Genomic DNA, 25,726 nt, shown 5'->3' on the forward strand with positions numbered 1-25,726 from the left:
CATCCACCCAATACTCACAGCATGGAAGCTGTCCTTCTGACACTGAAGGATGTGATCCTTGATTTCCTGTATCCTCCTAGAGCTTGGTAGCATTGCTGTCCTCTTATTGTGGTCAGTAATACTGATTGTGCCCTGCCCATCTTGTGGCCTTTGTTGGTGAGGTAATGTCTGATGTACAGTGGTGTTCAGTGACTGCACTGTAATGTATAGCCTGGGTTCTTTTTGTGTGTGTGTTGTCCATGATATGACACATACTTATAGACCAGGTGTTGCTGCTTTGCCAATCCTGATGCATGTTGCTTTTTCTTCTGCCTCATTTGGGATACGTACTAAAGCTGGTAACCTCAAATCTTCCTATGCTGTTGCCATAGGTTTGACAGTCAGTACGACAGTGTTCCCATGTTGTCTGATTTCTTACCATTATGTTGTGTAATGTAGTGCTGATCATGAATATCTTACTGCAGATCTCTGGTGCATACTGCATTGCACACTTGGGATGTATCCAAGGAGTAGAAGCAAACCATAAGTTTGAACATGTGCTCAAAATTGTGCCATGTATGTGCAGTGTTGCATGCCATTTCCAGCACTGTCTGGGTGGATATGGTTCGGAGTCATCAAACATGATTTTAGGACATATTCTTAATTACCTCCATCACACAATAGCAGATACCACCATGAGTATCCTGCTGTCTTCTTCCATGGGAACAGCATGTCCAAGACTCTGTGGCTGACAGAGTGTGCGCACCTGCCAACTAGATGATGATCACTCCACATGAAACCTTATTGTAAGTCGCCCATGTGGGAGCCATGGGAACTGCCTGGATGGCTCTCAGGCCACCCTATGTATATACTATCATGTGCATTGCACACCATGTAACAGTTGTGAGTGATAGCTTTTCCAGTTGATAGTGGGGATTTGACAGCATAGGTGCATTCCATGGCTCCTAGGACCTCAAAGAAATGGGTTGTGTAGTAGATTGCCCACTTAGCAGAGAAAAGGACCATCACTACATGGCGATTCCGTTCCCTGCTGTCACCAGAAACCAGATAAGCTATTTCACGTGCTTTGACATCGCATCAAGGAAGTGATGCAGGATTCACATATCTGACATTTGTGACCCTTCAAAAAGTACCCGTGTCAAAGGCTGAAAGATCCCCTTAAGGGTAGTTAATGCTATGCAAGCCTGTGTGTCCATTAGGGTAGGCATTCCATACACACCTCTAGATCGCAAGTTTGGGTGACATATCTTCTAATTCCCATATATGGTCGCAGTCAACAGTGTCTTAGTCATGAAAGAAAGTGCTGGTGTACTAGCCATCAGTGGACCCATCTTCTAGATGATGGTTAACCGTGCACATTATCGTGGGCATTGGGTTTGAGAAAAATGGCTGCTAGCATATGCCTTTACTAATGCTACTTTTAACTCCTCTATACTGGAAAATTGTGTCATTCAGAATAAATGATTACACTGATTTTGTATTAATGAACTGCGCTACCTTTGTGTTTTATCACTTGCATATGTGAAACCCGTCATTGCCATGTTGATACTCATTTGCATGTAATTATGCAGCAATTAGCATATGATGCATACAATTCTATTTTTCTGGTGGTACAGTGGGTGTACTACTTGTCTCTGAATCCTGACTGCATTGTTTCACTTAATACTGAGCACTATGAGTTGTTTCTGATTACCCCTTAGTCATTTTTTTTTAAATGCTGTGATACCCATATCATATATGTATGTGTCTAAGTGTACATGTGTACACACACACCCATATACACATTTCTGAGTTTTTGCCTTTTAGATGGTGTATGCATGGGTAGGGTCGTACAGTATTTCTGTGACTTTCTAGATAAGCATAGAACTTTCTGAAAGTCTTTAAGTCTAAGATTGATGTGCTCAGTGTGGCTGAAGTGTTGGAACACACAGATGGGAGAGCTGAGCTGATCCAATGACACCTAGTGCTAACAATAAATGTAATAGAAGAAATGTGATGGATGCTTTGTACAATGCCTTTGTAGTTTATGCCTTTGGAATAAACTTCCACTTGCAGTCAAATAGTCTGTCAGTGTAAAATATGAGCATAAGTTTAATGTCAGGCTTCTTAGAATTGTAAACTTGAGGCTGGAACATATTGTCTCTCTGCAGCCTTTTTTTTTGTTTTATTTAAAATTCTTTTTGGGAGGTCTCGATTACCACTCTCTCTTTTGCTGTTGGTCAACAGCAGTTTGGCACAGGTAATGATCTTCATCAGGGTATCCTGGCTGCACCAGTTTGTCTGCTCAATGCAGTCATTCTTTTCTTGTCTGGGAGCAATGTCCAGGTTGCTAACAGTCATAAGTGTATAGAGCCCTTGTACACCACTAGAGCATAAGTGTGTTACAGTAGATAGCACAGGAAAGTGAGCAAGGGCTTACAAATGCCCCCACTGCTTAATATCAGTTTTGTAACTGTGATTTGTTTGTTGTGCACATAGTTATGAATTTAATAATATATAATGATATTTTTATTTCTTTTTCAGTGGGATGAAGCTCTGCTGACAATGAGTAAAGGTGAAAAAGCTCGATTAGAAATTGAATCTGAATGGGCTTATGGTAAAAAAGGGCAACCTGATGCCAAGTATCCTTTTTTTAATATTATAGAGCACATTCTGTTATTCATGTGTCTGTTTTCTCAGATCTGCAGTGCTGCAGATTAACTTCTAGACTTGCATTGATGCTGCTTTGGATATGTTTTCTTCACTTTACACATGGGAATTCTTTTCCCCGCTTAGATGACCCTTCAGAGTACTCATTAAAGGACAACAACGGGATAATGTTAGTAAATGCTCAACTTCTTTGTCCTTTTTCTATTTACAGTTCCTGTTATGAATAAATAAATAAATACAGCTTTTAAAATATTTTAAATGGACTGTTCTTAGGGTATCACCTTCCTTCATGGCTAAAACCGGAGTAAAGCCACACCCCTTGCGTCACCATTAACCCCACCCACCCCACTCCCGCCCACATTCCGCCCATTTTGTGATGACATCACTTGGTGGGGAACGCCCTCTTTTTCGTTCCTGCTGCCTGCTTTCGGCTGATTCACTATGGTTTTTCTGTAAAAAAAAAAAAAAAAAAACCCATAGTAAATCAACCGATTTACAAACTCCGATAGTCTGTTTCCTCTTTGAAACAGAATACCAGAGTTTGTACAGTGTTTTCCGGACTACCGGAGAATCAGTTTGACTTCCGGATAGTCCGGAAAAAAACGGAGGGGTGGCAACCCTAACTGTTCCTCTCTATTAGAACAGTACCTTAGTGTTCTATGGTGGTTTCACTTTCAAAAAACTTTTATCCCGCCTGGAAAAGCTTGCTGCAGTCTCCAATTTGTTGATGTTATCAAGGCCAATTAATGCAGGTAGTTTTCTGGCCAATTCCCTCCCCATCACCATGACCGTCCTAAAAACCCACCCATGCTGTGATGTCACAGTTCCCTGGTCCTTCCACTACCCATACAGAAAGTAAAAGCTAGAACAGAGAAAACAGTACATGAGTCGAGTCAAGTTTCCTGCTGTGAGCTGTCATTCACAGGAGGTAATAGCTCAAATTACCCATAGCACTTCGACAGCTAGGAAGGTTAGATGTGAAGGGAGATGGGAGATTAGTCGAAGTAGTACAATTCAGGCTTCACAAAAGACTGCAGTTTAGCCATTTTAAAAAGAACCAGCAGTAAAAAGCATTTTGAAAGTCTGTTATGTGGCATTTGCACTGTTTGTGTTTTAAGTAGTCATTGAATGGCATGAAATGTTACTTAAACCTGACTGAAAGACAGCAGTGTATACATGTAAAATCAATGCAGTGACAGGAGCTTTAGAAAGAAAGAGGCCTGTGTGATGTAATTTTTTACAGACAAGCACTGCATTGTGGGATACCTAGAAGTAGACTCAACAATCAGGATCACTTCAAGATGCTAGACCCCATGTGGTCAGACTCAGAAATTACGTAAAAGAATATTTAACTGTAAATAGTCCCAGAGTGGTGGTAAAATGTGGGAAAGACCAAACCATGATAAAATAAACATTTTTTTTTTAGTCTGTGTGGCGGTTCTTTAAAGATTTATACTTACAGGGGCATATGTCCCCTTTTGTTTCTGCAGGCTAGGTTCAGGGACAACACAGCCTGCAGTAGTCTGTTCATTCTTACTTGCACTGTTCTGTTGTGTTATTTGTTAGCCAGGTGATTAGACTGTTCCTATAAAGACACCTCTTCCAAACAGCCATAACTAAATTAAAAAATAATAAAAATAAAAAAAGGGAAGTGAGCTGCAGTATCCCACTTTAGGTTTACTGTTTAGGGTATAATTATGTCATTGTTAAGATAATTTATGTAGTTTGTGTTTTGGCGATGTCCTTCAAGAAAGCAACTGCAGTCCTGACATATGGGTTGTCCTGCCTCAGGCAGCCCTTCGGTCGGCCGGATTCCAAAGTCTGGGTCCAGCGTCGGCTGATGTCGCCTCCTCCCCGACGTCAGAGCGGCTGGGGTATAAAAGCATCAGCCGACGCCATCTTCTTCAGTCTTTCTTGCCGCGCGGTGCCCGAAGCAGAAGCAGTTCGCAAGTGCCGGTCGGCCAGCTCCTGTGTTTTCAGATCCAAAGTCATCAAAAAGCTAAGTACCCGTTGGGAACCTTTTCTTGCCTCAGCCGATGTCAGATAAAACTGCAAAAGTTAATAATTGCTTGTCTTGTGGTAAACAAATACCTCATAAGGACTTACATTCTTACTGCCTTCCCTGTTTCGGCCCAGACCACGACGCCTCGGCCTGTGCTGCCTGTGCTTGCTTCAATAAGCGCACACTTAGGCGCCGGGCAGAATTTGCTGAAGACTTTTTTGGGGAAAATTACTCCTATACCATGCCATCGGAACTACCGACAGCACATATTTCTAAAAAACGGAAGGACCGGGACTGACATTCGCGGCCCGTGACTTCCACCGACACCACGCTAAAGCCTACCGCGAGTGCATCGGTCTCTTTGGAGGCGGTAATTCAACCGCTCCAGCCCGACGACACCGCTTTACCGCACACTTCGGTCCCGGAGGCTACCCTGGTGCCGGTTGTTGATTTTCCTCCTGAAACCGAAGCCCAAGATTTGCCTGACACCATACCTGTGGACAAAGTTACTCCAGCACGTGGGGCAGCTAGGTCTCCTGTGTCTATGTCCATCAAGGCCTACACACGTGCTAAAGCTGCCGGCCAGGCTAAGTCTCACCCTCCTAAATCCTTTTCACAGGGTCCCACTTCTGATAAACAGATCATGACTGTAGCTGCAGATCTAATTTCCTTAATCAGGGGCTCTCAGGGTCATCCAGACAGAGGTTCTCAGCCGCCTTCAGGCAAAAGGCCTAGGGTTGAGCAGGCAGATGCCCTTTCCTCAGATGAAGCCTCTGGTGAGTCAGGCGTTTCAGATTCCCAGGAAGAATCCTTCCCGGCCTACGAGGATTCTGATGCTGATGAATCCATTCCCTCTGCCTCTCCTCCTGAGGATATTTCTTTCAGGGAAATTCTCCACTCCATGAGAGAGCATTTTCAGTGGCAGGGCCAGGATTTCTCCGACTCCAGGAAAAGGCTTCGGACTTTCCTTAAGTTACCCCAGCACAGGCCTTTAGCTATACCCCAGTGTTAGATGTATTGGATGATGTGTTCTCAGACTCCAGTACTTCTCCTGATTCTCTCCCTCCTGCTCCTGTCAAGCCAGACAGATATTACAGGGTTCCTGAAACTCATAAACATCTCTTTAAGGCCCACTCTGTTGATCTAGAAACTATTTCTCAGGGGCCCAAAGGAGTGGCCACTTCCACGGCCAAAAATCCTTTGCCCGCAGACAGGGAATCTAGGTCCCTGGAGAGGTGGGGTAAAAGTTTATACCTCATCCACCCTTGCCATGAGGGCACTTAACTGTCTTTTCATATGTTTCAGTATCAGGATTTCTTGATGGATGATTTGCAGAAAAGTTAGCCTCTCCTGAGCCTTTAGATAGAAAGGCCTTGCAGGATTTGGTTCATAATACTCAGCAGGTTAGCAATCATTTTCTTCAGTGTGGTTATGATGCATTGGAAGCTTCATGTAGGGCAGCTATGACAGGGGCCGTCATACGTAGACATGCTTGGTTAAAAGAACAGACATTGCCAGATCATGTTAAAGTAAAGCTTCTAGATGCACCTCTGGAAAAAGACAAGCTATTTGGTGCTAATGCACAGGGTGTGTTGAAATCAATTGAGGAAAAGGCTAAATCAGTACAAACAGTCAAAGATTTCCTCCAGGTTCAGCCACCAAGGTTCAGTAGGAATTGGCCTTCGAAGAATTGGTCCTTTCCAGACACTGACAAGTTCCAAAGGGGAAAAAAACAGGCATGCTCGAGGTAGAGGGCAATACCGAGGCTCCTACAGGGGCCGCCAATGGCAACGAGCTAATCAGAGAAGTGGCGCAGGGACTTCTACTGCTCCACAGGGACAATCACAATGACTTGACTTTGACACCGCCGACCAAGGCTCAAAAAGAAGCACCTTTAGGCGGAAAATTATCTTTATTTTCAAACAAATGGCACGTTTTTACAAAGGACAAATGGATTTTGGACATAATAGACAAAGGTTACAGGTTCCACTTCCATACCTTACCAACAAGACAAGGCATGCCAAACCTGCCACAAAATCAAAGGGCAGAGGCACTCATACAAGTTTCAAAGCTGCTACAAATCAAAGCAATAGAAAAGGTTCCTCCTCAGGAACAAGGCCAGGGATTCTACTCAAGACTGTTCCTTGTTCCAAGAAAAGAAAAGCAATGGAGACCTATACTGGACTTGTCCGCTCTAAACACTTTTCTCATTGTGCCAAAATTCAAAATGCTGACGTTACAACAACCTCTTCCCATGCTGGGCAAGGGGTCTTGGCTGGTTACTCTGGACCTCAAGGAGGCATACCTGCATGTCCCAATCAGACACAGCTGCAGAAGATACCTCAGATTTCTTGCAGGGTCAGAGCATTATCAATTCTCAGCATTGCCTTTTGGCTTATCTACTGCGCCCAGAGTATTCACGAAATGCCTGGCATCAGTAATTGCACATTGCAGACTTCAGGGGATACAAATATATCCTTACCTGGACGACTGCCTTATACAAGCGGACAGCAAGCAAGCCTTGATAAGAAACTTGGACTATGTCATTCACTTACTACAGGCTTTGGGATACACAGTCAACATTCAAAAATCAAGACTACTGCCATCCCAACAAATAATTTTTCTAGGAGCCAAACTGGACACAAACTCACAAATGGCTTTCCTCACAGAAGAGAAACAAGAACAATTACCAGATTACTTCAAAAGCCTAGCAAAGCTCACCCAGATGACTGCAAGGAAAATCCTGCAGGCCCTGGGTTTCATGGCATCTTGCATTCTTCTGATTCCATTGGCAAGACTACACATGAGAAAACTACAATGGTACCTAAAAAGTTTATGGTCTCAACACAGCCACAACTTAGAAGCAATTATTCCACTCATTCCATGTCTACAAAAGGAATTTTTGTGGTGGGCACAAGCAAGCCAGCTAAACAAAGGCATGTCTTTCAACAAACCTCAAGCAAGCCAAACCATTACAACAGATGCCTCAGATCATGGATGGGGGGCGCACATGGAGGGCAGATGCATTCAAGGGCAATGGACACCCCGAGAATTGCATCTGCACATCAATCAAAAAGAGATGTTGGCAGTGATTCATGCAATCAAAGCCTTCGAAAAATTTCTTCGGCAAGGTCATCTGCTAATAAAGACAGACAACACTACTGTTATGTGGCACATAAACAAACAGGGAGGCACCCATTCTTACCCCCTCTGCAGACTAACAATGTCTCTTTGGGAAAAGTCCCTGGAACTGAACATACAGTTGCAATCCCAGTTTGTCCCAGGCAAGGACAATGTTCTGGCAGACAGTCTAAGCAGAAACATTATGGACCCGCACGAATGGATGTTGCATCCAGACATTTTTTCACAAATAACTCATGCATGAGGAACGCCGGACATAGACCTCTTTGCCTCACACCTCAATCATCATCTGAAGAAGTTCTGCTCAAGGACACACCATCCTCAAGCCTGGAGAATGGATGCTCTCTCCTTCAGCTGGAATTCTCTAACAATCTATGCATTTCCACCTCTACCATTAATGACCAAGGTGTTACTGAAGATCAAAGCAGAACAACCGAAAGGCATTTTGATAGCTCCAGACTGGCCAAGACAGCACTGGTATCCATTACTAAGGAGCATAACTCGCACCAAGCCTCAATGGCCTCTGCTTATAACTCAGCACAATTACAGGACTGTTCATCCCAACCTGCAAACATTGCAACTGACAGCTTGGAGGGTTCCATGACTTCTCCCCATATCTCTCTCTCGAAAAAAGTTCGAGATCTTACTGGAAGCATGCAGGCCTTCCACCAGAAAAACTTATTCAGCCAAATAGAAGAGATTCAACATCTGGAATGCCAACAAGGGTCAGGATGCATCAGTAATGAGCATCCCACAGATACTAGAATACTTGGCAGAAATGCTTCACAATGGCCTTTCATATTCTTCCATCAAAATACACGCTTCAGCAATTTCAGCAAAATACAACTGTGATCCACCTGTGTTTTCACATCCTTTGCTAAGACAGTTTCTAAGAGGGATAAAGAATATTAAACCTCCAAGAAAACCACCAGTGCCTGCATGGGACTTCATCTTCGTCTTGGAAAAATTAACTCTTCCTCCTTTTGAGCCAGCAGCATCGTCAGAATTGCAATTTCTCTCCTGGAAAACAGTTTTCCTGTTGGCATTTACTTCAGCAAGAAGTGTCTCGGAGATACAGGCCCTCATGGCAGTACCTCCATTTCTCATTTTCCATCAGGACAGAGTCTAAGAACCAATCCTTCATTCATGCCAAAAGTGATATCCAGGGTTTCTCTAAATCAAGCAATTCATCTGCCTACTTTGTTTCCCAATCCTCAAAATAAAGGAGAAAAGCTTCTGCACACTTTGGACATACACAGGCAATTGCGCTACTACTTGGACAGAACAAAGGCCAACAGAAAGTCTGACCAGCTATTTGTAGCTTACGCTGCTGGAGTACAAGGAAAGGCAATTTCCAAACAAACAATTTCAAAATGGATTGGAAACTGCATCAGATTCTGCTACTCTTTCCATGGAAAAGGTGTGCCAGCCAATATCAGGCCACACTCCACCAGAGCTACAGCCACCTCCACAGCCTTTCTAAGAGGGGTGGCTACAAAGGACATTCTAGAAGCTGCTACATGGAGCTCCGTGCATACATTTTCCAAACATTACAACCTGCCTTTATATTCCAGATCCCGAGCAGGCTTTGCTTCTGCAGTCCTGCAGGGCATTTTAGCTACACCATCCTTATCTTAGATCCTACCACCCCCAGCTTGGCTATGGTATTCAACCCATATGTCAGGACTGCAGTTGCATTCTTGAAGGCCATAGTACAGTTTTGTACCTACCATAAATGTAGATGTCCGATAGATATGCAACTGCAGTCAAGTTTTCCTACCCCTCTGTAATTCTCTTTTTTAGGGTCCACTTCCCTTTTTACAAATTAGCTGGGGATATCTGTTATGGTGTATCTGTTTATTACTGTTGTGCATGTCTGGAATTTTTATCCATTCTCTAAACTTAGCCTTCCTTGGAGGGCACCTGGCATCTGGGGCAAGAAACACTTAAGAAGATGGCGTCGGCTGATGCTTTTATACCCCAGCCGCTCTGACGTCGGGGAGGAGGCGACATCAGCCGACGCCGGACCCAGACTTTGGAATCCGGCCGACCGAAGGGCTGCCTGAGGCAGGACAACCCATATGTCAAGACTGCAGTTGCATATCTATCGGACATCTACATTTATGGTAGGTACAAAACTGTACTTTTTCATTTGTTTTTAGTTTAGTTGACAAGTTGATTTTTTTTTCTAAAGGGGGGGTGAATTTAGTTGAATATCTAGTAGTGGAGGAAGAAGTATGGCCCATGTGGTGAGACTAGAGACAGGAAAATGTACGATACAAATTGCAACTGCATATTGTTGTTATTCCCGTATGATGGTTATATTGCACTGCTCTTTTCATGGTGTTAAACTTGTCGTTGAGGGACAGTAGCCAATTTTTTTTACGCAGAAAAAAAGTGTAGGCTGTCTTCATTTCCTTTTCTGCAGCCATCCAGCATCTTCAAGAACTAAGCACTTGTCCTTAGATGTCACTAAGTTAAGTCTGCAGAACTTCAAAGCAGAATGAGCTACCATTCTTTTTATTGCAGCTGCAGAATATAATATTGGCAGTCCTTGCTTAAGATAAGTACCACATTGCCTGTAGTCCTTTTGCTGTCCGGGTAAAAATATATTGCGAACTTGGAACTAAGGTTGAAAAGCTAATTGGTTGTAGTTTTGTCCTCCTCCTTGCAGTTGCCATGAGAAAGATTGTGGATCTTGGTGTTAAATAAAATTTTGGTTTTATTTGCAGTCAGAGATCATTGTCCTGGACTAGCTTAATGTTTCTGTTTTGTTAATAGAACATATTTCTCCATTCATATTACTGCTAGCTCTTCACTTCTGCTTCCAATCCTAGGCGATGCAGCAAATGGAGGCCTTCCTCTGTCTTGTGCTTGGCTGTGAAGTTTTCATTGCAGAAGGAATGAGTGGGGAGCTACCAGAAAAACATCTGGCATGAGCAGGTTAAGGGATTTGGAGTTCAGACCTAACAGATCTTTCTGCATGGTGCATTTCCTGGCCACCCTTTTAGAGAACATTTTGTAGAAGATGGTGAAACACCAGAGGCTCTGACAGAAAAGCTGTGTAGAAGCGTTTAAGTAAGACATCCTCAACCACCCGTCCAACCTGTTTGCTAATGTAATCCATCACCATTATGAACAGCAGTGGGCTCAGAGCTGAAACCTAGTGTACACCCTCTCTGATACATGCATAGATACAACTCTGATGGAAAAGAAACTGTCAGGTTCACCTCCTGGAGATGTCTGATTTGGGGAGATCTTTGGACACTTTCAAATGAAAGCCAAGGAGATGTCCATGTCAGAGGAGCCGTGAGTAATGCATATCCACTGCTGTGCCTCCTATGTTTGAGGCCTTTAAAGATGTTTTTTAATGGTGAAATGCTTGTAGCCAGACTTGAAACTTCAATCCCCCAACAAACCTAACAGATTCTGTTTAGCAGACTTCCAAGTACCTATGCAAGAATTTGAAGGTGAACATGACTGTTTTCTTTGATGCTGCTAGCATCCTTAAGTTAGCTCCATCATAGGGAGAATCAAATACTAAATAGTGTTTCAAAAAAAGGTCTGCAGTTCTGCTACCCTCACTTTCTTATCTTTATCAGTTTTGTGGCAAAATATCTGAGAGATTCTAAAAAAAAAAGTAGAAGAATTAGGATCCAGTGGATAACTAACTACTAGCTCACTGCATGCTACCCTTTAAGGTGCAAGTGTGTGAGGGGCACATGGGGGGGGACTCCCATAAATAGACAGCTTCCATTCCCGATTTGCTTGGCTTTCGCCCTGGAGCATAAGTAGCCATAGGGCTGTTGTGCAGAGAACAAACTGTGTTCTTGTTTCACTGTTGCGGTCCGGACTTGGACGATTTCCCACAATGGAAGCCACTGGCCAGACCAACTACCAGAGAACATTTTCGCCTCCTCCTGAAGCCAGCGGATACCCTGTCTGACGTCACTACATTTGGGTATAAAGGGAGTCTGATGGTGCTATGACCTCTGTCTTTGCTGTCTGAGCCCGAAGCAGAGTGCTAATCAGTGCATTGATCAGTCTGCACAAGAGAAAGACGATATCTAAAGCTAAGTACACTGTTAGGGAACTTTTCATGTGTTTTTTTGTCTAATGTCAGAGAAAGTCAATAAAGGATGTCCTTCAAGGATGCATCTGCAGTCCTAACAAATGGGTTGTCCTGTCGTCAGGCAGCCCTTCGGTCGGCCGGATTCCAAAGTCTGGCCATCTCTGCTGGTATAAAGGCATCAGCCGACGCCATTTTCCTCAGTCTTTCTCGGTCAGATCCAGAGATTACTACTACCTTGAAGACTTCTAAAAACCCCGTTGGGACTCTTTCTTGCCTCAGCCGATGTCAGAAAAAGTAAATAACTGTTTAACTTGTGGGAAACAAATACCTCATAAAGATTTCCACCTGCTTACCTTGTTTAGGCCCAGACGCAGCCTGTTTAGTCGGAGTTTGCTGAACAGTTTTGCTCAGATTTTGCCCGAGCAAACGGTCAATCTTCAGCGAATCCATGACTACTACCGAGGCTCCTGCTACCCAAGTTGAATCGAGTTTTGCCTACTAATGTGGTTCCTATAGAATTATCAGACACCATCCCTTTGATGTCTCTACGGTGCTGCTAGGCCTCCTGCAGCCATGTCTATTAAGGCCTTTGCCAGGGCTAAAGCAGCCAAAACTGCTAAATCAGTGCCTGCTAAGCCCCCCTCACACAGGCCCAGTTCCAATTCACAAATGCTTACTCTAGCAGAGGATCTCATCTCTTTAATTAGGGGATCCCAATCTCACCCAGACAGGGCCTCTCAGCCTCCAGAGAAGAGACCTAGAGCAGAGCCCCCAGAGCCAGTGTCCTCAGATGATTCTTCTGATGACTCAGACATTACAGACCATCCAGAAGCTCCTTTTTCTACTTATGAAGATTCCGATGCTGAAGAATCTATTCCATCTGCCTCTCCACCAGAGGAATTTTCTTAAACCTTACATGCCATGAGAGAGCAATTCCAATGGCAGGGACAAGATTTTTCAGATTCAAGAAAAGGCTTAGGACCTTTCTTCACTTACAACATAGGCCCTTAGCTATACCTCCAGTTCTGCCTGTTGTGGATGATGCATTTAATGATGTTTGCACTGCTCCTGATACTTACCTCCAGCCCCTGCCAAACCAGATAGGTTTTACAGGGTACGGACACTCATCACCACCTATACAAAGCCCCACTTGCAGATCCTGAGACTATCTCCCAGGGGCCTAAGGCAGTAGCGACCTCAGCAAAACCCTCTCCTTCTGAAAGGGAATCCAGGTCCTTAGAGATGGTAAATGTAAAAAGTTTACACCTCTGCTACTCTCTCAGCTAGAGCTTTGAACTGTCAGTTTCATATGATCCAATACCAAGAGTTTATGCTTGATCAGTTAACTAAGAAACTGTCCTCTGATGACTCCTTAGATAAGAAATATGTTTTAGATATGGTGAATAACATTCAGCAGGTTAGTAACCATTCTTTAAAATGTGGCTATGATGCACTGGAGGCTTCATTTAGATCAGCCATGACTGGCACAGTTATAAGAAGGCATGCATGGTTGAAAGAACAGGTCTTGCCGGATCATGTTAAAGCAAAGCTGTTAGATGCTCCTATGGATAAGGTCAGTCTATTTGGTTCTCCTGCTCAGCAAGTAATGAAGAAAATGGAAGAGAAGGCAAAATCTGTACAAACAGTTAAGGATTTCTTACAGGTTCAGCCTCCAAGGTTTAGCAGGAACTGGCCTTCCAAAAATTGGTCCTTTCCAGACTCCTCTAAATCTCAGAGAGGCAGGAATAGGCTCCAGAGGCAGAAATCAATCCAGAGGAGGTGCCTACAGAGGACGCCAGTGGCAAGGCAATAACCAGAGGCACAGACACAACCACTGCCACTGCAACAGGACAATCACAGTGACTTGGCTCTGACACCGCCTACCAGGGAACAAATAGCAGCACCCTTAGGCGGAAAGTTAGCCTTATTTTCAAAAAATTGGCACTATATCACAAAAGACAAGTGGATTTTGCAGACCATAGACCAAGGCTACAGGTTTCACTTCCACACCTTACCAGTAAAAAGAGGAATGCCAAACCTACCTCCAAATCAGAAAACAGAAGCTCTAAAGCAGATAGCTCAATTAACAAACATGAGAGCTGTGGAAAGAGTACCACCAACAGAACAGGGCAAAGGATTCTACTCCAGACTCTTCCTAGTACCAAGAAAAGAGAAAAGTTGGAGACCTATTCTTTTAAACACATTCATCATTGTCCCAAAATTCAAAATGCTGACCCTACAGCAACTTCTTCCCATGCTGGGCAAGGAGTGTTGGCTGGTAACTCTAGATCTCAAGGAGGCATACCTGCACCGACTGAATTGCAGAAGATACCTCAGATTTCTTGCAGGATCAGAGCATTATCAATTCTCAGCATTGCCCTTTGGCTTATCTACTATTCACAAAATGGGTGGCATCAGTAATCGCTCATTGCAGGCTACAGGGAATCCAAATTTATCCATACCTGGACGACTGCCTGATACAAGCGGACAACAAAAGCAAGCTGACAAAAGACTTACAAAGAGTCATTTGCTTACTACAAGCCCTGGGATACACAGTCAATTTAAAAAGTCAAGACTGATACCATCCCAAACAAGAACATTCTTGGGAATTGGACACAGTAAAACAGATGGCATTCCTAACTGCAGAAAAACAAGAACAACTCCTCTCTACTTCTTGGCATTAACAAAGCAGAACAAATTAACAGCAAGGAAAGTACTGCAGGCCTTGGGCTTCATGGCATCATGCATAATCCTGGTCCCCATGCCAGACTACATATGAGAAAGCTACAGTGGTACCTAAAGAATTTATGGTCTCAACACAGGCACAGCTTAGAAACCAAATACCACTAATCCCATGCCTGAAACAAGAGTTCCTATGGTGGGCTCAAGCATGCCAGTCAAACCCAGGCTTGCCCTTCCACAACTTTCAAGCAAGCCAAACCATCACACAGACTTAGGTTGGGGGCACACATGCTGGACAAATGCATACAAGGATTATGGACTCCAGACCAGCTGCACCTGCACATAAATCAAAAAGAAATGCTGGCAGTAAAACTAGCAATCCAGAATTTCAAACCATTCCTCAAAGAAGGACATTTAATGATAAGGACAGACAACACCACAGTCGTGTGGTACATCAACAAACAGGGAGGCACTCATTCATACCCCCTATGCAGAATTACTCTGGACCTTTGGAATATGGCTCTGAGCTACAACATCCAGTTACAGGCAATATTTGTACCTGGAAAAGAAAACATTCTAGCAGACATGTTAAGCAGAACTACCTCGGATGCTCACGAATGGATGCTACACCCGGACATCTTCAAGGCCATCACAAAGAAATGGGGAATGCCACAAATAGACCTATTCGCATCCCCACTCAATCACCAGCTCAAGAAATTCTGCACAAGGACATACCACCCACTTGCATGGAAGGTGGACTCTATCCTTCAGTTGGAAAGGCCTGACAGCATATGCATTTCCACCTCTTCCTTTGATGCACAAGGTACTACTGAAAATCAAAGAGGAATGCCCAAGGATAATTCAACACTGGTATCCATTGCTGAGGAGCATGTCTGATGCCTTTGATGTTAACTCAGAACGACTACAACATCATGCATCCAAACCTAAAAACTCTGCAACTGACTGCCTGGAACATTACATAACAGCAACTAACCCAGATTTATCCCAAAGAGTTAAAGACATTATCCTTGAGGCCCGCAGACCTTCAACAAGAAGGAACTATGCAGGAAAATGGAAAAGGTTTGTCATTTGGAGTACTGAAAGAGGAAAAGATGAGTCAAAGATAGATATTGCTAACATCCTGGAGTACTTGGCAGAGCTTCTCCATACAGGCCTGTCCTATTCCTCCATCAAGATACATGCATCAGCTATTTCTGCAGAATACAGCTTTGATCCCCCTGTCTTCTCACATCCTCTACTCAGGCAGTTCCTCAGAGGAATCAAGAATGTAAAACCTCCTAGGAAACCACCATTACCAGCATGGGACTTGAACTTTGTGCTAGAAAAATTGACACTCCCTCCATTTGAACCAGCAGCAACAGCAGATCTTCAACACCTATCCTGGAAAACTGCTTTCCTACTGGCAATTACTTCAGCAAGAAGGGTTTCGGAACTACAGGCCTTAATGGCAGTACAACCCTTCCTAATCTTCCATCAAGATAGAGTGTCCATGAAAACTAATCCTACATTTATGCCTAAGGTGGTATCCAGAGTCTCTAAACCAGGCAATCCACCTACCTACCTTCTTTCCCAATCCACAGAACAGGGGGGAAAGACTACTGCATACCTTGGATGTACATAGGCAGTTGCGCTACTACCTGGACAGAACCAAAGGCAATAGAAAAACTGACCAGCTTTTAGTAGCTTATGCAACAGGAAGGGAAGGAAAAGCAATTTCCAAACAGACAATCTCCAAGTGGATAGGAAATTGCATAAGATTCTGTTACTCCTACCATGGAAAGCAAATTCCACAGAACATAAGACCTCACTCTACAAGGGCTACAGCCACTACGTGGCTACCAAGGACATTATTGAGGCATACATTTGCCAAGCATTACAACTTACCTCTATACTCCAGATCCCAAGCAGGGTTTGCCACTGCTGTATTGCAAGGGATCCTAACTACACCATAATTCTTCTTCCTCCTCCCCTAGTTTGGCTATGGTATTCTACCCATTTGTTAGGACTGCAGATGCATCCTTGAAGGGCATAGTACAGTTTTGTACCTACCATAAATGTAGATGTCCGAACAGGATAGCATCTGCAGTCAGGATTACCCACCTCCTTCCCTCTGTGGTACTCCTAGGTATTTACCCTCCTAATAGCTAGCTAGGGGGGGATCTCTTATGGTGTATTTGTTTGTATATATGTACATACATGCTTATTTTTTGTGTTTGCCTACTAATTTTTTTGGAAACATTGGCATTATTCCAAAATTTAGTTTTCCAAGAGGGCAACTGGCATCTGGGGCAAGAAACACTGAGGAAAATGGTGTCGGCTGATGCCTTTATACCCGAAGACCAGCAGAGATGACGTCGGGTGAAATGCGACACCAGCCGAGGCCAGACCCAGACTTTGGAATCCGGCCGACCGAAGGGCTGCCTGACGACAGGACAACCCATTTGTTAGGACTGCAGATGCTATCCTGTTCGGACATCTACATTTATGGTAGGTACAAAACTGTACTTTTCTGCTGTGGCAAACAGATACCCCACCAGGAATTTCATTCTTTTTGTATGACTTGTTTGGGTCCTGAACACAGCATTTGTAACTGCCGGTTTTGTGCTTACTTTAACAGCAAGACGAGCAAGCATAGGGCTGAAGTTCTAGCTAAACATTTCAGTGAGTTGTCAGAGCATTCATGTACCATGTCGTCCACTGGTCATGCTGAAGTAGATCTCCTTAGACAGGAAAAGTACCTCCGATTTAGGGCATCAGACGATGCTCATTTGCTGCTGGCCAGTCCCTCTAAGCTTGTGATTGTCAAAGAAGGTGAGGCACCTTCACAGCCTTGTTCGACAACTGAGGTGGGTGACACAAGCCTCTATCCAAGACCCGCTCAGAGTCAGATATGCCTCCAGGTCCCTCTACTTCCTTACAAGCCTAAAGACTTAGCTCATTGGTTGGGTCCGGGGCTGCTTTTCAGGCTGCAGCTTCCAACAACCACTCTAAAACTGATAACAGCTCTTCGCATCGTCAAGAGAGCACCTTGGTGTTCTGCTAGTGAGAGTCTGTTTGTCCTGGTACTAGCACAGAGGTCAGCCTTAGGCTAAAACGTAAGGTTGCTCACCAAAAAGCTACACCCACCTTGTCTCAGCCTAGGCCTTCCGGCTCCCACTGTCAGTAAGACCGGGTGGTGTTGGCTGAGGATTTGAATTCCTTGATCAGATCCAGACATTTCCCTCCCCTTGAAGCATCCCTTAGTAAAAGAATGATGGATACCCCACCACTGGAGTTTTGACTCTAACTGTCAAGATTATTCTGATCATGATGAATCCACCTTTGAGGAGGGTGCATCTGGCGATTCTGACTCTGAAGAGAACCTTGCCTCAGCCCCTTTGAAAAGTTTTGCCTCAGGACCAAAATGAAGTCAACCTGCATGATGAATGCTTTCTCCTTTCCTTGGACAGGTCTGTTGTTCTGTGCCTTTTCCCCAATACCACTGCTACTCAGGGTATTGCTGAAAATAAGGGAAGAAGGGTCAGGATAATTCTGATAGCCACAGATTGGCCAGTGCAGCACTTTTACCCTCTATTACTCAGTCTAACCAACCGGGAGCAATATCAGTTACCACAGTGTGGACCTGCTAACACAGAACAGGAGCACAGTAATACAGCCAACGTGCACACACTCAGATTGACAGCTTGGATGATAACTTCATCCCTTGAAGGTCAGTAAAAACAACAAAAACAGGAGCACAGTAAAATTCCCTGATAAGCGCTTTCGGCTTACTAGCCTTCATCAGATCAGAAAGCACTTGTCAGGGAATTTTACTGTGTTCCTGTTTTTGTTGTTTTTACTGAAGATTAAAATTTGTTTTTAACATTTTTACAGCTGTGGTGGAACCGAGGATTTTTCCCTCTACATTTATGCTCGGAGCCTTCAGCAATACAGCTACATTTTCTTCATCATGATCCCTTGAAGGGGTTGCTCCTCAACAAACAGGTCCTGCCACTAGGAAGTCTTACTCTGCCAAATGGAAAAGATTCATTCTTTGGTGTAGACAAAGAGGACAAAACCATCGTCAAACTTGGATCCCTTTCATCTTGTCATACTTATCTAGCCTCTTTAAAAAAAAGGTTTCTCCTACTCCTGTATAAAAATCCACGCTTCAGCTATTTCTGCCTGTCTGCTTTCTCATCCTCCTATATTTCATGTCCCATCATGAAACAGTTTCTGGGAGGGCCTCCCAGAAAACATCATGTCCTCCCTGGGACCTCAGTTTCATTCTGGAGAAACTCAGCCTTCCACCTTTCGAACCAGCGGCTTCCTCTGATGTAAAATTCCATACCTGGAAGACAGCCTTCCTACTAGCCATTATCTCAGCCAGAAGAGTGTCAGAGCTTCAGGCCCTTGTGTGTGTGAAACCTTTCATCATTTTCCACCCAGAGCGTCTCTCAGGACCCAACCCTTCCTTTATGCCCAAGGTGGTAAGAGACTTCTTTAAACCAGACCATATACTTGCCTACATTCTTTCTTAACCCTCAAATACAGGAGAAAGGATCCTTCATTCTTTGGATGTGCACAGGCAACTATGTTAACTACCCGGACAGACCCAAGAATGTCAGGAAGCCAGACTAACTTTTTGTGGCCTTTGCCAGTAGCTCTGAGGGGAGACCAGTTTCTAAACAAACTATTTCCAGATGGATCTCCCACTGTCTCTCCTTTTGCTACGGCCATCATGGTAAGAAACCTCCTTATGCTGTGCGGACACATCCCAGTAGGGCTACTGCTGCCTCTTCTGCCTTTCTTAAAGGGTGGCCACTGAGGACAGTTTGGAAGCAGCTACTTGGTCTTCTGTGTATACCTTCACCAAACATTACCATTTCCCTACCTTTTCCAAGTCCAGAGAAGGGTTTGCAACTGCCATTTTGCAGGTCATCCTTGCCTGTCCTTAATTCTTCTGTCCAACCTCCTTTTTAGCTTTGTGAATCATCCCACAATTCAGGACAGCAGCAGTGAAACACAAAGAACACAGTGCAGTTGTGTACACTTACCATAACTGTAGATGTTTGAATGATTTCTTAATCTAGAACATTCACCTTCTCAGTCAGGGTAGCCCCCTTTCTTGTTCACACTTATTCTGGAATCCTAGGTCCTAGACCCCTGGCCTTAAGGAAATACTGGGGTGCTCTTGCTTTTGGGAGCAAGAAGGTACTGAGGTCATGGTGATGCTAGACTCCCTTTATACCCCAAACGTAATGATGTCTGATAGGGTGTCCGCCAACTTCAGGAGGAGGGGAGAATATTCTCTGGTAGTCGGGCCTGCCAAGGGCTTCCACGGCATGAAATCTCACAAATCAGGACTGCAACAATGAATGCACCTAACCATCTACATTTAAGGTAAATGTACACAACTGTACTTTTTTGCAACACAGACCAGAGGAATGAGCTTAATCAAAACAAAACTCTTTTGCAAATGACTTGCAATCCAAAATAAAACACAACACACAGTAGTGGATATAACCAGAGCAATTTACTCCTCCTGGTACCTCGGCTGTTCACCTTCACGGGACATTATACATCCAAAAGATTGCAGTTTATATAGTGCTTTAACACAGTTCATTAGCCCATCCCATCAATTAAACCTTGAATACAGTGAAAATACAAATCTAACATGTTGTATAATATATGAACCGTCACAGAAATGACCACTGAAACTTCCATTATAAAAAAAAAATATTAATAAAATTTTTTAGACATATTTAATATATAACCTCCTCTGCAAATCACCCTTATTTAAAATCTATATTGTTTTTTATGTTTATATATACTTATTTACATCCCTCTTAATTCCTTTCATTTACAAACACTCTCAAAGTACATAAATAAGTGAAAGTATATAACTAGAAAAACATTAAAATTGCATAGATACCTCTTGATTTAGACCCCCCCCCCCGATATAGAGTTCCAAAATGAAAAATGAATGTGGTTTCCAAAAGATTTAACCTAGTTTGAAAATGACTCCCAAATCCTTCAATATCAGCTAAAACACTGAAAAATAAAGAACCACTGTCACCTTCATGTTCTGTCATAAAATGTGCCACTGGACTTTCTCTTTTCCTGTTCCTAATGTAACTATAAAACTATATGCCAAGACCCTGGAAGAAAACACAATGAAGCTTCCGGACAGAGCGACTTAGTCAAGCTTTGTAGTTGTTGATTTAACAGTGTAGTCCACAGAAATCCACAGGATAAAAACGCCAAGGAACTAAACTTTTCAGCTGTTAAAATAGTTTAATCCAAGCATTCGCTTCACAGGAAAAAAAACACTGAAATCACTCTAACGCTCCAAATGCCAAGTACGTTTTAGTTTCAAAAACTTCCTCAGATGTGGGCTGGTAACTGCATCAGTGCATATATATATATACATCAATTAACATTTAAAACCACCAATCACATGCTCCATAGTAAATGAGGCATAATTGAAAAGTATGCCATGAAAACTTTTAAAGGCACATTTTAAATGCCTTATTTCTTGCATAAAAAGTACTATTGACCTAATTGTACTAATGATAACTATCAAATATCATACCAGTTGTCTAAAAGTTTACAAACTCTTTGATACAGGCATTTTTATTACTTTAATGTAAACTTTAAAATCTCTAAAACCTTTTTAAACCTTTTCTAAAACAACTTTTAATACAATGCCATCTTGTGGAACAAAGTTGAACTACAATTTTCTATTATAAAGAATGTATGTTTCCTAGGAATTTCTCTGAACCCAGAACTTGTATGGAGTAACTGTTGTAATCATGCTTACAAAATTCAGAGAAATACAGTAATAAGCAGCTATCCATGTTAATACAAATATGTTTAAAATCTTCATATTAAATAAATAAATGAATAACATGCAAAATACAAATACTTTAAAAACATTCTAAAAACACTTTAAAAATTCTTTCAGTTTCTTGACGTCAGTGTAGTTCATCATCTTATGTTGAAAAAATATATTGTTGAAATACAACTGAGGTAACAGTCCTGACATGGAAATTAGTTAATAACTTAATAAGTAAAGGAAGAACATTAGATTCCTGTTTAGGATCTATAATTTCACAGCTCTTAATTTGAGGAGGGAGGCAATGGAAATACTTTCATTGAGTCCCGGGTGCTTGTTGGCTTGCAACGTAACCTGCCACCAAAGCTCACGGTACCCAATTCTTTCCACCCATAAACCACCCCAGACATCATATTTCACTTTTTCCAGTACAAAAAATTCATAATATGCCTGTTCACATTGCAACTTATGCAATGCTTATCATTATAATCCCTCGGGTAGCAGATAAAACTAAAGACAGGGTCAGTTACTATAGTAACACAATCTGGGAATTAGGGCACCTGTAACATGGTAGGCCTCTGCTCAATATGATAAAAACCCGAAAATATATAGAAATATCTAAAAGGCTTCAACCCTTTTGTAAAAAGAAATGTGAACCAATTCCATCATCCATGTGGGATCTGCACGTTGTTATATTACAATTGCTGGGTAAAATTCTACTGTGTATATTCCAATGGCTACAAATCGAAAAACATGGTCCATCATCTTAATGTCCTCAGATTTCAATTTCCAATTCAATCTATCTGCGTCTAAGAATTAATCGCACCATCATCCACCTTAACTTAACTCTTAAAAGATCATCCATTCATAAAATCTATTGACACAGTCTATCTGTATACCCTGGACATCCAGCACATACCCTTGTGTAAAACTATATTCTAATTCTCATATGTCCCATGCATGCTTTTACACTGATGCTCTCTTGTGTCCATAATCACCTTCTTCACGGTAAACACCGTGTTGACTGGCTAGATCACAAGGTGATTTTTCGGCAGAAGACATCTAGAAATGGAATGGTGGTCTCGACAGATCCATGTTGAACTTCCTCATTCTCTTAAGAACATATGATCTGTGTAAGAGGGTTCCTAACTGTGTAGAGTCTAACAGGTAGTGCAAGGGAAGAGTGTTGACTAATCACTATAAGATTTATTTCAAAACCCATTCCAGATGCATTCTGTAACAAATGGCACTATGTTCCCCACTCTGCAGTCTATGTTAGGCATTGGTAAGTGGCACAAGAAGTGCTGTAAATTTCATGCATCTCTCTAAAAGGTCCTTTTTCATGAAAACAAAAAGATTGCCACGCTGCCATAATAAAATGTTTTATTAAGAATCAGGTCGACATCATAGTTCAAAGCCATCAGTGTGCATGAGTCAAATCAGGAGTGCCCATTGCTACGCGCTTTCCTCATTAAGATATGACCGTAAAAACAAACTGAGCGTGGACCACAATAACATGTACTTTCCTCAAACCAGGTCACGGGTATTGATGTACTTGTAGAAAGAAAAACTGTCTGGTATCCTTTCTATGAATCCATTGGCATATCATTGTGAATGCAGAACATTGTGACAACAATGTGGTCTTCTGAGAGAGAATCACCCTCATCCTGCGGGCAATTTAATGGGCCTTGATGAATGATTGGATCTTAGGGGAGGAGACCCCCTCTGGTGGCATGAGGAAACAAGAGGACTTCGTTTCCACTTGTCCAGTCATGAGGGTCTGACTGCAAGTGACAAATTCTGAAAGGGGTCCTTTTTCATTCGACTTCTGACAGCAGACATGAGAGAGACAGAAACAGATTTCAAAGCTTTTGTTCCAGTTGTTTGTCCCTGAAACTGGCTTTACATGAGTTATAATACCCTCTTCCACTACTTAACACCGACAACAAGTACATTTCTTCCTCATCTAAGAGCTCAATGCAGAGCATATAGTAAACTGGTAGAAAGACCTCTTACATAGGATGGATGGATTCAGAATCTGGTAATTTTTCCAGTATATTGAGTAGAAGACAATCCAAAGCTCTGGACTCTCATACAGTAAATGTTATCAAGACGACCACTAGGAGATTATCAGTAGCATTGTAGTTAGAAGAACTTAATGGGAGTTTAAGGATGGAATGATAGCTTTCTAATGTGGCTGATAGTAGTTTTAATACATTTTATCCTCCAAGGATTGAACATAGTCTTTTGATGGACAGGTTCCTATTTGATATGACTTTTGAAAATGACATTATTGATTAATGTAGAATATTTAGTTTTTTTGTGGTTCCACCCCTAATGGGTTCATTCTGCTCCATACCAGAACAGTTTCTGTTTGGACTTCATCAGTACATCAAATGAGTTTCTGGTGTTGAAGACCCCCTATAGGTGGGTAATGGACGTTCAGTCCCTACCAGTTTCTTCATATTTAATAGGACAACATCAAATGGTGTTCTGTCCTATTTGAGAGAATACTTTTTCCACTGAATTGATGTTTTGGTAGTTCTTATGTTTGTTTGGCTATTGTCTTCCAGTGGTCAATGTGTTTCCTTAAAGATATGTTTTTGAGCAGAGATTATGCATTAGTTTCTGGCACTTTTCTTGCAGTCTATTAATCCAAGAGTCCAATGATTAGTGGAGTGGGAACATCTTTATTTGTTTCCAGTTTGGCAAGAAGCGGTTAGCTGGGAGCTTTGTACCATTCTATAGGCGTTTTGCCTTGTGAGCGTCATTTGTTTTCCTTTGGCTTGTCTATCAACTTTGTCCTTTTTTACAGATCAACACATGATGACCCTTTCACAGACAGATGGCACTTTGTTGTCTTTTTACAAGAACTTCTAGATGATCTTTGTTGATACGGTGATTGAAACTCATTATCCCTTACAGAAGTTCACAGCTACATGTTATAGTGTCCCATCTGCTACATCGATAGCTTTGTAATGAACACGGGTGTTATGGAAAGATAGCACTTTCACAATCTAGACGGGCACTTCTACATACAGTTAGAAGAAGCACCTGGCAGAGTGAGACAACGTATCTTAGCAGCAAGTATATGGAGCAGATCCTAGAGACACTTAGACATCTCTAGAGGGATGGTGGACATTGAAGACACCTGAGGACAGATATCTCTAGAGTGGGATGGAGATCAGGGATGAGGATTGATACATACTTACCAGAGGGCAGGATATGGAGGAAAATAGCATACAGTAGAGTTACCGAATGATAGATTGTCAGGTATAGACATTGACCAGGGATATGCATGTCTCTTAAGGAAATATTTTCAGGGAAGCATTGGCATGGAGCATATTTTGGCACCATTTAAAGTTCTTACAGGTATTACATTTTGTCTAGGACAGGTAAAAGAATTTAAAAAGTTTCAGAATAAAATTGTTTAGCAAGTGGACTACATACCCGTTAGAATTCATGACTACATGTGATAAATTTACCTTTTGCTTTCGTGCAGCAGCAACATTATCTTTATTATCCTAGCAAAACCGGGCATTTTCATATTCGACGAGAAGTACTGGGGTATTCTAGAGATGCAATACCTAGCCCCATTGCGCAATCTACAGATGTTGCTTAATTTATCCAAGAGACTGGTGACATTGGGGATAGGATTAGGTAGTACATTGTTACCATCTGAGGAAGACCTCGCCAGCTATGCAGTGTCTAAACATACAAATGTAGAAGGAAAATAGCACCAGGGAAAGTTTGGGATTCAATTCAGAGATTCAAAGAACATAAGAGAGACCACTATAGACAATGTCTCAGACCAGGGAAGGGGCAGGACACAGCAAGATTAGGGCTTAGGGGGCAGGTAGGGCATCAAGGGTTTAAGGGAGGTTGGAAAATCAATGAGGTTGTTGAGCAGAGATATGTAAAAAGGGTTATAGTAGAGAAATTATTCAATTATTTAATTCTCTCATTAGGCCATATGTATGCATATGAACCTTTGTAGACAGTATGAATGTTGATGAACCTTTTTACTTACTACACTTTTTTTATACACTTGAGTCATTTATTACATAAGGATGTTTTTAAATGTGCTGCTCCATTCACAAAGTGTATGAGCACTTTTACATTATAGATGATTTGAGTGATATGTCTTTAAGTTTAAGTGCGGGATTTTGAAATGGCACTGGGCTTTTTTTTAGTGTGTTTACCAGATGATTTAGTTGACTTTAGGTCGAAAAATGAAAGGCCTGCTCATGAATTTTTATAAATAAAACCTGTTTTTTAATGTTTTAGCTACATTGGATATTTTTGCCTTTTGGCCATTGGATTCAGGCGATGGTGTGGAGTT

General features: G+C 42.3%; 1 protein-coding gene across 1 annotated transcript in view; it reads left to right on the forward strand.

Moving 5' to 3' along the window:
- FKBP3 (FKBP prolyl isomerase 3) overlaps positions 1-25,726 on the forward strand; it is a gene marked incomplete in the record, with an annotated part of 570,007 nt that overhangs the window by 402,816 nt on the left and 141,465 nt on the right. The window contains 1 exon segment of the mRNA XM_044074268.1: positions 2,524-2,621. Coding sequence (XP_043930203.1) covers positions 2,524-2,621 — 98 coding nt within the window.

This window comes from Protopterus annectens, chromosome 6.part0 (assembly GCF_019279795.1).
Source record: "Protopterus annectens isolate FY-2018-M chromosome 6.part0, PAN1.0, whole genome shotgun sequence".
NCBI classification, from domain to species: domain Eukaryota; kingdom Metazoa; phylum Chordata; order Ceratodontiformes; family Protopteridae; genus Protopterus; species Protopterus annectens.